Source organism: Stegostoma tigrinum, chromosome 11 (genome assembly GCF_030684315.1).
Source record: "Stegostoma tigrinum isolate sSteTig4 chromosome 11, sSteTig4.hap1, whole genome shotgun sequence".
Lineage (NCBI taxonomy): Eukaryota > Metazoa > Chordata > Chondrichthyes > Orectolobiformes > Stegostomatidae > Stegostoma > Stegostoma tigrinum.
The window spans coordinates 28,418,910-28,436,500 of NC_081364.1; the positions used below are offsets into that span (position 1 = coordinate 28,418,910).

The 17,591-nt window shown below is 43.0% G+C and overlaps 1 protein-coding gene across 1 annotated transcript in view; it reads left to right on the top strand.

The window, feature by feature from the left end:
• The first annotated feature begins 4,104 nt into the window (after positions 1–4,104).
• The window catches only part of ninj1 (ninjurin 1), a 60,255-nt gene continuing 46,768 nt past the window's right edge, over positions 4,105–17,591 (top strand). The window contains exon 1 of the mRNA XM_048547698.2: positions 4,105–4,333. Coding sequence (XP_048403655.1) covers positions 4,265–4,333 — 69 coding nt within the window. The 5' untranslated portion in view covers positions 4,105–4,264. The remainder of the gene's footprint in view (positions 4,334–17,591) is intronic.

Below are 17,591 nucleotides of genomic sequence, written 5' to 3' on the forward strand. Positions count from 1 at the left end.
CTCCGGATTCAACGCATCATCCTCCGACCCTTCTGCCATCTGCAATCCGACCCCACCATCAAAGCCATTTTTCCCTCCCCACCCTTGCCTGCTTTCTGGAGAGACCACTCTCTCCGTGACTCCCTTGTCTGGTCCACACTCCCCTCCAGCTCCACCCCACCTAGCACTTTTCCTGCAACTGCAGGAAGTGCTACACCTGCCCCTACACCTCCTCCCTCACCCCCATCCCAGGCCCTAAGATGACTTTACACATCAAGCAGATGTTCACTGGCACGTCCTCTAATGTAGTATACTGCATTCACTGTACCCGTTGTTGCCTCCTCTACATCGGGGAAACCAAGCGAAGGCTTGGGGACCACTTTGCAGAACACCTCTGCTCAGTTCGCAATAAACAACTGCACGTCCCAATCACAAACCATTAAAACTCCCTCTCCCATTCCGCAGATGACATGTCCATCCCGGGCCTCCTGCAGTGCCACCCACAGGTTGTAGGAACAGCAACTCATATTCCGCTTGGGAACCCTGCAGCCCAATGGTATCAATATGGATTTCACAAGCCTCAAAATCTCCCCTCCCCAACCACATCCGAATACCAGCCCAGCTTGTCCCCTCCTCCGTCACCTGCTCCTCCTCTCACCTATCCCCTCCTCCCACCTCAAGCTGCACCACCATTTCTTACCTACTAACCTCATCCTGCCCCCTTGACCGCTCCATCCTCCCTGGACTGACCTATCTCTTCCCCACCTACACTCACCTTTACTGGCTCCATCCCCACCTCTTTAACTTGTCTGTCTCTCGTCCCCCTATCTTCTCCTCTACCCATCTTCAATCCACCTCTTCCTCGCTCCCTATTTATTTCAGAACACCCTTCCCCTCCCCCATTTCTGATGAAGGGCCTAGGCCTGAAACGTCAGCTTTCCTGCTCCTCTGATGCTGCTTGGCCTGCTGAGTTCATCCAGCTCTACACCTTGTTATTTTGGATTCTCCAGCATCTGCAGTTCCTACTATGTCTGATACAGGAGTAAACGGGAAGCAGTTTAAGAGGAATAACTGTAGTAGATTAATGCCTAATCTTTGAAGGAGAAGATGTTTTGAGGTACATTCTAAGCACATGCCAACAAGAGGAAAAGTCAGAGAAACCAAAGCCAGCGCCTCTTGAATGATGAGGGTGATAAAGAATGTAACAAAAATGTGGCATGTATGTCAGGTGAATTCTTGTGACAGTGCCAAAGCCAAATAGACCAAGTTGAACGTGGAAGAGGACAATAAGACTGTCAGCAGATTTTATGAGAATGGATGCAATGATCATAAAAGGTAACCCAAAAATCCTCTATGTGCGTGTGAAGTTGAAACAGGTGATGTCGATTTGTTAAGGATTATGTGGTGGTGTATGTTTAGGGACATGGGGCAAGGCTCAAGTAGTTCATAAGTGTTTTGTATTGGTGTTTAATAAGGAGGAAGAAGCTGACAAAATATTAGTAGGGGGGAAAATGGATGGGATGAAAATTGATCAGCAGCATGTACTGGAAAGACTTAGTTCTGATGGATTGTATCCCAGGTTGCTAAGGCAAGTTGGGGTCGAGATAATTGAAAGGCTACCTTCTCTGACTGTGGTGCCTGTGCCAGAGGATTGGAAATGAAGAAACATGACACAATTGTTCAGTAAAGTATGTAAGGAAATTCACAACAGCTACAGGGAGGTTAATTGGTGTATAAGATTTTATAAATGGAGATCAAGGAAAAATATCGACAAGTATTTTGGAGAAAGGGAGGAGGAAGAAAAGAGGGAGTGAAGGAGAAGGAGTGTTTACAGGATGGCCTGGGAAGGATAACGAATCTGTATGCATGCAATGGAGTGATAGTAATTCATGTTAGTCGGGTTAATGGCAGGATTCTCAGCAGTGTGGAGGAACAGGGGGATCTTGGGTCCACGTCCATAGATCCCTCAAAGTTGTTACACAAGTTGATAGGGTTGTAAAGAAAGCATATGTCATATTGGCTTTCATTGGTAGGGGAACTGAGTTTAAGAGTCGTGAGGTCATGCTGCAACTCTGTAAAACTCAGGTTAGACCACACTTGAAATATTGTGTTCAGTTCTCATCACCTCGCTAAGGAAAGATGTGGAAGCTTTAGGGGTGTAGAGGAGATTTACCAGGAAGCTGCCTGTACTAGAGGGCAGGTCTTATGAGGAAGGGTTGAGGGAGTTAGGGCTTTTCTCATTGGAGTGAAGAAAGATGGAAGGTGACTTGCTGGAGGTATACCAGATGATGAGAGACATAGATAGAGTGTATAGCCAGGGACTTTCTCCCAGGGCAGAAATGACTATGACAAGGGGGCATACTTTTAAGCTTATTGGAGGAAAGTATAAGGGAGATATTAGAAGTAGGTTCATCACACAGACAGTGACTGGCAGTGGTCATGGAGTCAGATACTTAGAGACTTTTAAGCGACTTTTGGATAGGCACATGGAGGATAGTAAAGTGTAGGGAATGCAGGGCAGATTGATCTTAGTAGGGTAACAGGTTGGCACAACATCATGAGCCAAAGGGCCTGTACTGTTCTATGTTCTTTGTGAGGGGGGGGGATAAAAGTATGGGAGTGGGCTTGATAGGAAAAGGTGGGAGAGAAAATATGTGGATTCTCCTTCTCCCTCCTGCAGACTCTAGATGTGCAGTTCAGGTGGGTGTGCCACCAGAAATGCTGGGTCCTGGACATGGGCTGGATCTGAGTTGCTTTCACACCATAGGGGTTCTATGATTATATTCTATGAATAATTCAGGCTTAGTAAGTGGGAATTCCCAGAATGAAGACAACTTCCAACCCCAATTCCCACATGTATCCCGCTGAGGCTAGCTCGGATAGCACCAGAGGCGGTTAGTTAAACCCAGCGGACCTCCGCCCCAGTCCTAACGCTTAACTCTCGCTGATCAGGATATTGGGTTGTAAATTGTCTCCCTCCACCGCTGTCCCTTCATGGAGATGGCAAAGAAAGGTTTTGTTAGTTAGCTCTGCTGCTTGGCATTTTAAAAGAACTATTTCTATTCATTGTTCCTTTATTTAAATTACCTGTTTATTGCTTTGGATTTCTTTTTGAAATTTGTGGTTTGCTGTTGTGCCAGACCTTATCTTTCCGAAATTTGCTCAGTGGACCGATATGAGGGAGAATTTGAAATATAGCTCTTCGTGTTAAACATTTGCAACAACCCTGCGCTATGTGGAACAGGCATGGATTCCGAGGGACGCATAGCCACTTTCTGTGCCATAATAACCTTGACTGAAGAATGTTCTGAAATCTTAGTGGTGTGTCTTAAGGACAGCTCCTCTATTTATTTCTCTACATCTCCCGATCTTTCCTCCTGATACGCTTAAAACCTATTTTCAATGTCAATGTGCAATATGACTTGGTTCCCCACTGCCTCCCTCGTTAGTGTTTTAGGGACCCTCTGCTCCTGTGATCAACGTTATCCCTTGCACATCTAACTCCCTGACAGCGAAACTCTCGTTCCTCCGGTCACTAATCCCGACCATGAGGGTTCCACAGTGGAAAGGCAGGGATGGTCAGGCACCTGGGGTTTCAAAGCAGCCCACTTCAACGCTGTAATCCTGAAGTTTATTTCCCAAATTCAATCCCTGCAAACAGATCAATCAGAGGGGTGGATGACAAAAACAAAATAGAGTTAACTTTTCGCGTTTGGTGACCCTTCCCCAGAACTGTTCTGAGGAAGGGTCACAGGACCCGAAACGTTAACTCTGATGTTTCTCCTCCACAGATGCTGCCAGATTTGCTGAGCTTTTCCAGCAACTTTGTTTTTGTTCGTAATTTACAGCATTCGCAGCTCTTTCGGTTTTTATTTAAAAGAACGGATGAGTTGCATTTTCTAGGACTGGGGAAACTGTGCAAACTTTAAACTAGAAGGAATTGCCTTTATATTGGCGCTTTTCGCGACAATGGGATGCTTTATATTTAAAAAAATACCCTTCATTGTTTGGAAAATCCCGCGCCAGATTAAAGTACATGCTCAGGCTTTCCATACCCAACTCACACACGAGTTGAGCGTCAGCAGCAGATTGAGGTCGACATAAAGCCACTAGGTGGAGTTAACATTGAGTGCTGTTTCGCCAGTTGCTTACTTGCGGGGGCGCCCACATCCTTGTGTGAGCGACCGAGGGTATTTCAGCGTGGGCATTCGGCCCTGAGCCTTCCCCCTACATTCGGCATAACGTTCCTTCGATTCTGGAGAGAAAAAGAAACCGGCGTCAGGCGATGGAGTCCGAAAACATCGAGCTGAACGGTGATCCGAGGAACGGCGGCAGAGAGGGGGATGTGAGAGAGGTAGGAGCGGCTTTTTCACTGAGTGGCTGCAGTTACACTCACACACAGTCCGCTTTGTGGGCAGTGCGGCGAGCCCGAGGCACAGAGCGGACCCCGAACCAGCCCGAGCTGCTGCCGGCCTCACCACTTACTGCTCCTGGCCAAAGGTGGACATGTTTAACTCTAGTTCTGAACATTAGGCCCTATTTTCCTACCGCTCTTTTGTGATATGGAGATTATAGAAACTGCGGCAGGGAATGTAAACATTGCACAGAATTTCTCCGAATGAACGCGTCTGTAAAATGTTTCATTTGAAACTTAAGAATGGTCCAAAGGTGTTGCAATCGGTTGATACTGGGGAGTACTTTCCCAGGTAACGGGCACAAAGACAGGTATCTGAAGTAACAATTGATCGTACTCCTGGTACTGAGTGAATGGAAATAACTGATTAGAGCAACTTTGTCAAATGCATATCAGTTTCTTGCTAATTTCATCAAAAGTTTTAGATATTAATCGATGCTTGTTAATTAGAAATAATTCTTCATAAACAGTGTAGATTTGCGCCACTACCGTTATTATCCTATGAATCCTGAGAAATTCGAACGGTTCGTAGAACTTTTATTTTGACAGCCCATATTCTGTGGTCGGAGGCATTCACATTCATTTCGTGGACAACAGGTGTCACAATCTACGTACGTGACCAGTGTAGTTTATGGATATTCATTTTCGTCCACACACACAATGTGGGTATCAGTGGCAAATGGGCATTTTTGTTCGCCCTCGAGTTATTACTGAATGGTTTTGTGAGGTCAGCAGGTCTCCTTTTCTAAAGAACATTAGAGACACTGTTTCTGTTTTAAAAACGTAAATATAAATAAAAATTGCTGGAAATACTAAGCAGGTCAGGCAGCATCCATGGGGATAAATAATGTTGGAGACTGAAATGACCTTCCAAGTTGTTTTTTTGTTTTTGTTTCTTATTTCCATCATTTGCAGTATGTTGTTATTGTATCTGTCTTATTCATTTATTAGCTATGCGTGCCACTGGTTATTTGCCAAATCCTACTTGTCGTTGAGCAGATGGTGCTGTGTCACTTTCTTTAAAAAAAGCCCTTTTGGAGCGTAGTTAAGTCTCTATCACGTTTTTAAGGGTCACATTGTCCAAACAGGGTCAGATAGGCCAATTCTCTTACCTAAAGGGCATTACCTTTGGGGATTGGTTAGCTCAGTTGGCTTGATGTTGGTTTTCAAAACAGAGTGATGCGAACAATGTGGGCTCCTTTCCTGCACCAGCTAAGGCTACCATCTCCTTATCAAATTTTTCCTTGCCTGAGTCATGGTAACCCTCAGGCTGAACTACCACCAGTCATCTCTCTCTAATGAAAGAGAAACTCTATGGCATACTCAAAGACTGTGGCAACTCTAGAATATAACAAACTGATTATCTACTGTGATAATAAGGTGTAGAGCTAGATGAATACAACAGGCCAAGCAGCATCAGAGGAGCAAGAAGGCAGACGTTTCAGGCCTAGACCCTTCTTCAGAAATGGGGGAGGGGAAGGGGCATCTGAAATCAATAGGGAGGGGAGGGCGGATAGAAGATGGAGAGAGGAGAAGATAGGTGGAAAGGAGACAGACCGGTCAAAGAGGCGGGAGTGGAGCCAGTAAAGGTGAGTGTAGGTGGGGAGTTAGGGTGGAGATGGGTCAGTCCAGGGAGGATGAACAGGTCAAGGGGGTGGGATGAGATTAGTAGGTAGGAAATGGAGGTGCGGCTTGAGGTGGGAGGAGGGGATAGGTGAGAGGAAGGACAGGTTAGGGAGGCGGGGACGAGCTGGGCTGGTTTTGGGATGCAGTGGGTGGTGGGGACGAGCTGAGCTGGTTTTGGGATGCGGAGGGGAGATTTTGAAGCTTGTGAAGTCCACATTGATACCATTGAGCTGCAGGGTTCCCAAGTGGGATATGAGTTGCAGTTCCTTCAACCTTTTGGTAGCATTGTTGTGGCACTTCAGGAGGCCCAGATGGACATGTCGTCTGTGAAATGGGAGGGGGAGTTGAAATGGTTCGCCTTTGGGAGGTGCATTTGTTTAGCGTGAACCAAGCATAGGTGTTCTCCAAAGCGGTCCCTAGGCTCCGCATGGTTTCCCCGATGTAGAGGAGGCCACAATGGGAACAGTGGATGCAGTATACCACATTATCAGATGTGCAGGTGAACATCTGCTTGATGTGGATAGTCTTCTTGGGGCTTGGGATGGGGGTGAGGGAGGTGGTGCGGGGACAGCTGTAGCACTTCCTGCGGTCGTAGGGAAAAGTGCCGGATGAGGTGGGGCTGGAGGGGAGTGTGGAGCGGACAAGGGAGTCATGGAGAGAGTGGTCCCTCTGAAAAGCAGATAAGGGTAGGGAGGGAAAAATGTCTTTGGTGGTGGGGTCGGATTGCAGACGGCGGAAGTGTCGTAGGATGATGTGTTGGATCTGGCGGTTGGTGGGGTGGTACGTTAGGACAAGGGGGATTCTGTTTTGGTTATTATTGCGGTGAGGGGGTGTGAGGGACGAGTTGTGGGAAATGTGGGAGACATGTTTGAGGGCATTCTCAACCACTGAGGGTGGGAAGTTGTGGTCCTTGAAAAATGAGAACATCTGAGATGTACAGGAGTGGGATGCCTCATCCTGGGAGCAGATGCAGCAGAGGCAAAGGAATTGGGAATAGGGGATGGCAGTTTTTGCAGGAAGGTGGGTGGGAGGAGGTGTATTCTAGGTAGCTGTAGGAGTCGGTGGGCTTGAAATGGGTATCGGTTTCTAGGTGGTTGCTGGAGATGGAGACAGAGAGGTCCAGGTGGGAATGAGAGGTATTAGAGATGGTCCAGGTGAACTTAAGGTTGGGGTAGAAGGTGTTAGTGAAGGAGATGAACTGTTCGAGCTGCTCGTGGGTGCATGAGGCGGCGCTGATTATCTACTGTTCTAGATCACTTTATCTTGCAATCTGACAGATGAGATTACAACTTCACAGTTATATCATAACTATAAGTGATTTGAATCTTTAGTGCATATCTGTGGGCATGGAGGTTTATTCTGTTTCTAGTATTTTGATGACAGCAACAACCAAAATTACCGTCAAAAATCAAAATGATGTGTTGTGTGAAACAAAGTAGGTCATTCGTGCAATTTTTTATCTTCTCTTTAAACTAAGACACTCGTCAAACCAAGAAGGTGGAAATCTTTTTTAAAAATCAATGGGAGTAAGTAAAGTATGTGAAATAATAAGTACAGTGTAGATCTGGAAATATTAGTTAAAATTAATTGTTTAGACAAGATGATATCAAAAAAGAGGAAGTAGAGGTCTTATTTAAATCGATGGGCAGCTGAGGTTTGTTTGCTGTTCTAGACCCATTTTGGAACTTCAGATCCCTTTGTGTTTTTGGGACCTTTTTTAACAGACAGGCTGCAGCTTCTGCCACGTGAGCTCAGAATTTTCAAGTTAGAGGGGCAAGTGAAATCACAGCGGAGCATCAAGAAGGTTGAGTTTCCTGGATCGCGTTACGTCATAGGGAGCGTGAACTCAGGACAGTAGATGGCGGCCATCCTAAACATTAGCAAGATTCAGGAAATGCAAGATTTTTGCAGCATGTCACACTCAAACTGTATTTGGCATTGGAGAACACTTGAAATATTCCATTCCACACCATGGCGCTAATGGACAAGAGACAGCTAACAATAGAAATACAGTCAGTTGTTCTTAAGGTTCCATAGTTAGGGAACAGAACCATTTTTGTAGTCTCCATTGTAAGTCTCACATGGTCTGTTGCTTCTTTAGAATCATATGATCCCCAACAGTGTGGAATCAGGCCATTTGGTTCATCAAGTCCACACCCACCTTCCAAAGAGCATCCCACTCCATCACTGTACCACCACATTTCCGATGGCTAATCTAGCTAGCCTGCATATCCCTGGACAGCATTACTGATCCACCAAACTGCACATCTTTGGACTGTGGAGTGAAACCAGCATTCCCAGTGGAAACCCATACAAACAGTTACCCAACGCTGGAATCAAACCCAGGTCCCAGTGCTGTGAGGCAGCAGTGCTAACCACTGAACCACCATGTTGCCCATTCAGCTACCCTGCCGTTTACAGTTTAACAGGTAGACATACAGAATCAGGCAGTAATGATTTTGTGTGATTTTACAACTGTTGTATCACTAAAACAATAGTTCAGAAAAATTACAACTTTCTAAAATTCCCTCCTGGATGCTCTTCATGTCCAGAGCCAACCCCTTACTAGGGGAAAATGTAGCTGTCAAGAGCAAGCTGTAAGGACCATCATCTGCTCTCAATTAACTCTAAAGCTGTCTGAGTTTATTCTTAAAGGGGACTCTGTTTCTTACATTGTCAGAATCCCTGTGTTGAAATTGTTTTTCTTCTTAGTAGAGTTAAATGAAAAACTGTATCAGATTTCCAACTGTTACATAGAAAGACACCCATTTAGAACCTTAGACAATTTTTGAGGCATTCCTCTTGGTGAAATTATCTGACTGTTGATCACTAGTATTTACCCACAAGTTTAGAGATTACTTTCCCTCCAGCATCTGTTTGAACTGGTTATATCTGTACTTTTCTCACTGAACCTTTGTACATTATCCCACAGTTTGACTATCAATGTAACATCATTTCAGTATTGTTTGCTTCATTTTCTTTTATCTACAGTATTTCGTCCAAGATCTTGAGACTAATAGAATTCCATGTCAATAACATTAACAAGAGCAAGAGTGTTGGCAGCTAATGTGCTCTTCTCCATTTTTGTGTTCTTACTCCTCCCATGCCAAGGTGCACCTTTGCCTATTCTCTCCTATAGGAATAATTTGAAACATTCTGTGTTGGAAGATCCATCTTCAAAATTTTGTTATGAAGCATGATTAAGAATGTTTATTGCCTTGTTATTGGAATCAAATAAAATTAAGAACTTCAGCATACGCTTCTCCATTTTTAATTACCTTTAAAGCTCTATTCGTCCTCTAGACATCCTCTGCATTTAGATTTTTTACAACAAGACTATCTTCCAGGAAAACAAAACTTGCATCTGGTGTTGTCTGTGTACTGACTAAGCTTTCCAGCAAGGCTCCTTAGCAGCTCCATCCGAGCCTTGGTAGCAGCCACATTTTCTGGCCCATGTCCAGCTTTGATTAATGGGCAGCTCAGTGGCTCAGTGGTTAGCACTGCAGCCCCACAGCGCCAGGGACCCGGGTTCGATTCCAGCCTCAGGTAACTGCATGTGCGGAGTTTGCACGTTCTCCCCGTGTCTGCGTGGGTTTCCTCCCACAGTCCAAAGGTGTGCAGGCTGGGTGGATCGGCCGTGCTAAATTGCCTGTAGTGCTCAGGGGTGTGTGGGTTATAGGGGGATGGGTCTGCGTGGGATGCTCCAAGGGGCGGTGTGGACTTGTTGGGCCAAAGGGCCTGTTTCCACACTGTAGGGAATCTAATCTAATGTATTTTTTTAAAAAAAATCAGAGTATGGTGCATTTAAATGAGTGAATAATAATAGAGCTACCAGTTGCTACAGCTAATGCTAGAGGATTATCGTGTGGCATTGGAGGCACTTTTGGATTCTGGCTGCTTTCTTCTTTACTCTCCATCTTCGGTCCGCCTCCCCCTCTCTCCCTATTTATTCCAGTTCCCTCCCCCCATCCCCCTCTCTGATGAAGGGTCTAGGCCCGAAACGTCAGCTTTTGTACTCCTGAGATGCTGCTTGGCCTGCTGTGTTCATCCAGCCTCACATTTTATTATCTAACAAAGTGTGGAGCTGGATGAACACAGCAGGCCAAGCAGCATCTCAGGAGCACAAAAGCTGACGTTTCGGGCCTAGAACCTTCATTAGCCTTCATCTGATGAAGGGTCTAGGCCCGAAACATCAGCTTTTGTGCAAGAGTCTGTACGTTTGAGGCTGGAAAGGCACAACCGGTCAGACAGCTCCTCAGATGCTGCCTGAGTTGCTGCACTTATCTGATCTCACATCTATAGACTCTGGCTTCCAGCATCTGCAGTCCTTATTGTCTCCAAGTTGTTGCCATATGTGCAAAATGTAACAGATAAAGATTCTGATCCTTGCCCATTTTTTTCAAATCCATGGCTAACCCTTATTAAATTCCCATATTATCATCCTCAAATCAAAATCAAGTAATGCTTTCATTTTTATTTTTATCTGCTTGTCCACAGTTTCCAAATGACAGATTAGCCAATTGAACGCACACACTATTGAGGCATAGTCACCACCGAGAATGTCACAATTGAATGAATTTGCAATTAAGATACTAATGGACTGACTCAAGTCTTATAGATTTAATGATATTTTCTTGTTACTCATCCTTAATATATTCACCACTGGAACCATCTGTGTTAAGTGCCTCAAATAGTTGACTCCTAATTTTTGGATGATTCTTTACCTAGTGACCAGGCACACCAATGACTTATTCTTTGAGTATTGCTGTAGTCATTCGTTGTTGGCTATCACCTCAATCTTGCATTTTCCCTTGATCCTGAAATCTGTTGGAGGTATCATGATCACTTCAAATCATCTTCCAGCAGACCCTTCTTTGACAAGCACCTGCACCTCGCCCCCATTTTGACATTGAGAGTCAGTAAGCAATAAATTCTTTCATTCTCTGTATCACTGCAGAATTTCCAGCATCTCATGTCAAAACCGAAAGTCTTTCCATGTGCAAGATTTGTGACATAGTATCATAGTTTGAATACAAGTACAGACCTCAGAATTTCTCGATTGAGTGTCTTTAGTCTTTTGTATAATTTCTCAAAATCCATGATATATTCTTCCATGGACTGGTTGTGCATCTTCATATATTCATCGAATATTTACCATGTATTATAGACTTCCAATAAGCCACCATTTTTTTGTAAATTCTCCCCATAAATTGAGTTGGAGGTTGCAATTCCACCTCTGCATCTAAGTTAGTTACATCCAATTCCAAAAATACTTTGTTTCTAATTGTACTCTTGTCGTGATTATAACAAGGTCGGTCAGGTTGACCTCATGGAATTTAAGTTTCCTGATTTTGCTTATAAATCTGGTCAAATCAGGGAGGCCTGGCTGACAGATAAAAATGTGGTGTCAGACATCCTGCTTGTTCTGTGAGCTGGCTCTGAGGGAGCTGAATCAGAGCCAAAGACTCTCCACGTGTAAATAAAGGTTGACTTACTGGTGGGATCCTTGCTTCTGTGGAGGTATTTCATACCCCTTCCCGATAAAGAAAAGCCAAAACCATACTTTGCTTCTTATTGGCTAGAGAAATGACCCAACTCACATTTGCAACATGTTCTTCCATTGTTTGTGTTTCCAATTCCAAAAGGACCTGTAGGTAATGGTGGTTCATGATCCTAAAACATGACTCAGCCATTTCACCAGGAGCCTTGGTTTAAAAGCTGGGATTACCTTCTGCTATATTTTGTCTTCTTGCATGAAGAGATCAAGTTTAATCCTGTGCTATCATGTTTAACAGGAAGTTATCCATTTACTGAATCAGGCAGTGATGGCTTTTTATGATTCACAACTGTTTTCTCATTAACCTATGGTTCAGCAAAAAGTACTAGTTTCTATTCTTTCCCCGAGACTGAACCAATTTCCTACTGTGGGGATATCCAGTTCTTTAATGGCAGTTGTGATAATGTCAAGGTGGGATTTGAAGCCATGTACCTGGAGAATTAGTCTAGTCCTCTGGTTTAATAGTCCACTGACATTACCTCTACCTCTATGCCACCATCTCACCACAAAAACCACCACCGCCAAATCACCCACTTCTCTAATTAAAAGACCAATATACAACCACTGCCCACAGGGCTTAGTGCAACAATAACAAAAGGGAATGATAGGAAAAGAGGGAGGACATTAAATCAAAATGCAGTTGGAGGGGGAAATAATACCCTGCAATCTCCAATACCTCTGGAGACCCCACTATTAAGTACAGATTGCAATGTGCATCATCAATTCTGAATTAACTCTGAAGCTGTCCGGGTTTACCCTTAAAGAAACCTGCATTTCTAACATTGCCAGTGGTGCCAGTGCAAAGGACACCACGTGATATTCTGCATAGGCCAGAATTGAGGCAGCAGGTGTATTACTAATAACTCAAGCAGGTACTGAGGTTCTATGATCAGACTTTCAGGAGCTAGGGAGGAAAAATAAGAAGCAGGCACTACGGGAAACTCCCAGCACAGTATGATAGCAAGATAATGTGTGACGTGAGGCAAGGTATTGGAGAAAGGACTTCAGATCATGTGGCTTTGGAACCAGTTTTGGGGTGGAAGTCCCTCTTCAAAAGAGATTGGCTGCACCTCCACAGGACTGGGACCTGACTTATTACTATATTAGACAGGACAAACTAAGAAGTACAAGAGATACAAATACAGATATCAAATTCATGTTTGTAAGCAAAGCATGGTGAATAATGCTGGTGAGCTATACATGAAACATATTTTGAAAAATGATCTTAGTATGTTCTCAGCCCAATAGAAAAAAAGCATTGCTAGATATGGTTATGGGGACCAGTTGTCTATAGGGCATCTCTTGAGTCAAAATGATAAATGATAAGGTTTTGATTATTTTTGGAGAAAGCAAGGAACAATTTAATATTTAACATTGATATTAGAAGACAACTAACTTTTTAATGGGTTGAAAAATGATCTAGCCTGAATAAGATGGAACCAAAGACTGACAAGAAGAAGATTAATCAAACGATGCATGATCATTAAGTAGGAAGTACAGGAGATCCCACTTGTTGAAGGGTAAAGTCAGACAATCAAAGAATGGCGACATAAATAATGAGGGAGATGGAGAATGTGATGAAACAAATGGTATTTGATGTATTTTAGATGAATTATTCAAGGACTACAGATATAATCCAGGCTTGGAAGAGGAAAAGAAAATGTCTACAGTGCTGCTTCATGCTATTAGCAGATCAAATGGGTGTAGCATGAGTATTTGGGATGCCCACAACTGTGCGTGGCTAAGCACCAAATAGTGTAATTGGATAAGATCCTAATTGCCATGAAAAAATGTGACCTTCATCTCTTGAATCAGAGCTAGAGTTGAACACACGTTGTAAGATAAAGAGAGCATTGCTAATATGCAGTAGCATTTAATTCTTCCACAAACTGCAATTGAATAGTCAATTAATCAACTGACAAAACCTAAACCAATCAATGTACAAGTTTTACAGTGATGTAAAGAGAACAATTGTTGCAAATTATGTAGTAAACAAAGACCTCAATATTATTACTCTACCTTTGTAATACATGAAGTATCTATTACATTACTAGAAATATTAAAAAAGGAAAAATGGAAAACTTTAATGACTATACAAGGAAATCAAAAGGAGGAATATTTCACGTTAATTAACTCCAAAATGTACAAGACGCTTGCTTTACATGTTGGGTGTGGGATTGTAATGACGAGAATTTTACATTTTAGACCTCTTCTGTGAGCAACCGTTGCTGTGCTAGTGTATTCATTTTTCATACCAGTTGTCTTGTAGCCTGAGTGAAATGGAAACTATTGTATTCATGCTGTGTGCCTGAGCGCAGCAGAGTTTGTGCTATCATCGCTGGGAAGGCAATGGCCTAGTGCTTTTATCACTGGACTGTTAATCCAGAAACCCAGATAACATTCTAGGGACCCAGGTTGAATCCTGCCATGGCAGATGGTGGAAATGAATTCAGTAAAATATCCGGAATCAAGGATCTAATGATAACTATGAATCCATTGTCAGAAAAAAAAAACATCTGGTTCACGAATGTCCTTTAGGGAAGGAAACCGCCATTCTTACTTGGTCTGGCCTACATGTGACTCCAGACCGACAGCAATGTGGTTGACTATCAACTGCCTTCTGGGCAATTAGGCATGGGCAACGCATGCTGCCTAGCCACTGATGCCATCAACTCTTAATGAATAAAGGAAAAAAAAATTGCACAAATTTACATAAGAAACGCAGATAGCTAATAGATAGCATAAGCATCCATTTCACCAATGTAGGTAGAATGTGATCCAAAGTGCCAGGGTGAAACATGAGTATTCAGCCAACCATACTCATTGATGTCAATTAAATAACAATTTAAAAGCAAGAAATCAAGAAATGTGCATGGAATTGTGAATACTGCAGATAAATCCTTTGGCTGAATATAATATGTTTGCTGATGATGCAACACTAAGCAGAAGTGTGAGTTCGGATGCGCAGAGGATGCAAAGATGCTTCGAAGGGATTTCAAGAAGGTAAGTTAGTGGGCAAGAATTTGGCAGAATGCGAATAAATGTGAGGTTATCTGTGCTGGTATGAAAAGCAGAAATACATAAATGGTGAGAGGCTGAGAAATGTTGAATTTCAAAGACACTTGGCTGTCCATGTACATGAGTCATAAAGTTAATGCGCAGATACAGCAAGCAATGAAGAATGCAAATCTTATCTTGGGCTATATTACAGCAAGAATTGAATGTATACGTAAATATGTTCCCCTGCAATTATACAGAGTCTTGGTGATTCGACATCAGGAGTATTGTCTACAGTTTTGGTCTCCTTACCTATGGAAAGTGTTACAATCCCTCTATATGAAAATATAAAAGATTCACCAAACTAATTCCTAGGATGGAGGGATTGACCTACGAGGAAAACTTAAAAGATTGAGTCCACATTCTGACATTTTAGAAGAATCTTTAGGTACTTTAGATGATCTCATTCAAATAAATAAACTTCACAGAAGGGTGAACAGAATAGACGCACGATCGATGTTTTCCTGGTTAGGGCTCTTGAACCAGGGGCACAGTCTGTGATTAAAGGTCAGTATATTCAACATTTGACTGATGAACTCCCTCATCATGTCAGAGTGTGAGAAGTCTGTGAAATTCTCTACTCTATACAGATGTGGAGGATCAGTCATTGAGTATGTTCAAGACTGAGATTGATAGATTTCTATGCAGTAAAAACATCAAAGGATCCACAAATAGTACAGGAAAATGGTGTTAAAAGGAGCAAGAGTACAAGAGCCGGGAGGTGATGTTGAACTTGTAGGAGATACTTGTTGGACCTCTGATGGAGCATTGTGCATAGTTATGGATGCCACATTGTAGGACCGATGTGACTGGAATGGAGACAGTGCAGGAGCAATTTACAAGAATGGTTCTAGGAATTAGAAACTTCAGCGATGAGGATAGATTGAAGAAGTTGGGACTGTTCTGCTTGGAGAGAAGAAGGCTAAGGTTTTCAAAGGCAGAATTAGATGGAGAGAAGCTGCTCCTGCTTATAAACAGAGAAAGAATGAGAGGTCATAGATTTAAAATGAAGTTCAAACGAAACAAGAGTGATGTGAGGAAAAACCCTTTTCATACACAGCGAATTGTTAGGGCATGTAATGCCCTGACTAGAAATGTGGTAGAGACTGAGATATTCAAGAAGGCACAGGATGATTATTTGAATAGAAATGGGAAAGCAAGTTTTGAGAAGATTTGTAGCTCAGGTTGAGGTTCTGGATGTGAGTTTGCTTGCTGAGCTGGAAGGTTAGTTTTCAGACGTTTCGTCACCATTCTAGGTAACATCATCAGTGAGCCTCCGACAAAGCGCTGGTGTTATGTCCCGCTTTCTATTTATGTTTAGGTTTCCTTGGGTTGGTGATGTCATTTCCTATACCTATACAGCGTATTCAAAAAGAATGGGTACCCTATGAACACAGTCCGCCGATTTCTCAGCAACAAACCCAAACAAACAGACAAAAAGGCCCAGAAACCATAACCACTCTCCCCTACATCAAAGCCATTTCCGAAATGACTGCCAGACTACTCGGACCTCTTGGCATCAGGATAGCCCACAAACCCACCAATACACTAAAACAGCAGCTTATGAACTTAAAAGACCCTATACAGACAACAAGCAAAACAAACGTCATCTACAAAATACCAAGCAAGAACTGTGACAAACACTACATTGGACAAACTGGCAGAAAGCTAGCCACCAGGATACATGAACATCAGCTAGCCACAAAACGACATGACCCACTGTCACTCGTATCCTTACATACAGATGAGGAAGGACACCACTTTGATTGGGACAACACATCCATCCTAGGACAAGCCAAACAGAGACACGCACGAGAATTCCTAGAAGCATGGCATTCCAACCAGAACTCCATCAACAAACACATTGGCTCCAAATCAATCTACCATCCCCTGAAAAAAAGAACAGGAAATGACATCACAAACACAGGACATGACATCACCAACCCAAAGAAACCTAAACAGATAAATAGAAAGCAGGAAATAACACCAGCGCTTCGGAGGCTCACTTGATGATGTTACCTAGAATGGTGACAACGTCTGAAAACTAACCTTCCAGCTCAGCGAGCAAACTCACATCCAGAACTGGGAAAGGCAGGAGGTTGGCACTAGGTAATATAACTAGCCCAGTCACAATGGGCTGAATGGCCTTGTTCTGCACTGTAACAATTCTATGATTACCATGATTTCATTGAATTGTAGAATTGTCTTGAAAGGCTGAATGGCCTACTTCCTGCTACTATTTCATATATACTTAAGGATGGTGACCTGCCTCTAACAGTTGCTGGCCCAATCAAAGAGAATCAGCACCTCAGCAGTATCAGTGTTAATATGACCACCATTGAAGCCAGACCTAGAAGGGAGAGACCACATTGACACAAATTAAACATTGGCGTATAATATCACTGCTGCTTCTGAGACATGCTTGAGAGGTGGACAGGATTGATAGTGCAATATTCCAGAATTCTAGGTCTTCAGCTGAGAATGGGAAGGAGGTAAAAGAGGAGGTGGTGTTGCAGTTTGGTCATGGAATCTATTACATCAGTAAGATATCAGTCAGATATCTTAGAAGGCTACACAAATGAAGCCATATAGATAGAGCTTAAAAACCAAAAAGAAGCAGACATGTAGCTGAGAGTATACTATAGGCCCCTGAGAGAAAATAGAAGATTCATAGGCAAATTTGAGGAAAGTGTGAAAGTAATAGGGTAGTGATAGGGCATTTCAACTTGCCCAGTATTAACTAGAGTAGTTGTAGTGAAAGGTTTGGAAGGAGCAGAATTTTTATAATGCATCCGGGAAACACTGACAAGTGTTGATATTTAGCAACATATGTCTCTGAGAAAAAATACATCTTTGTACTAGAGATCACCGGAATATTTGCTGCCAAAATTGTTGTACTCTGACTTATCGGGACACAATTATAAAACCTTATTTATTGTCCATTACACCACCAGCTTT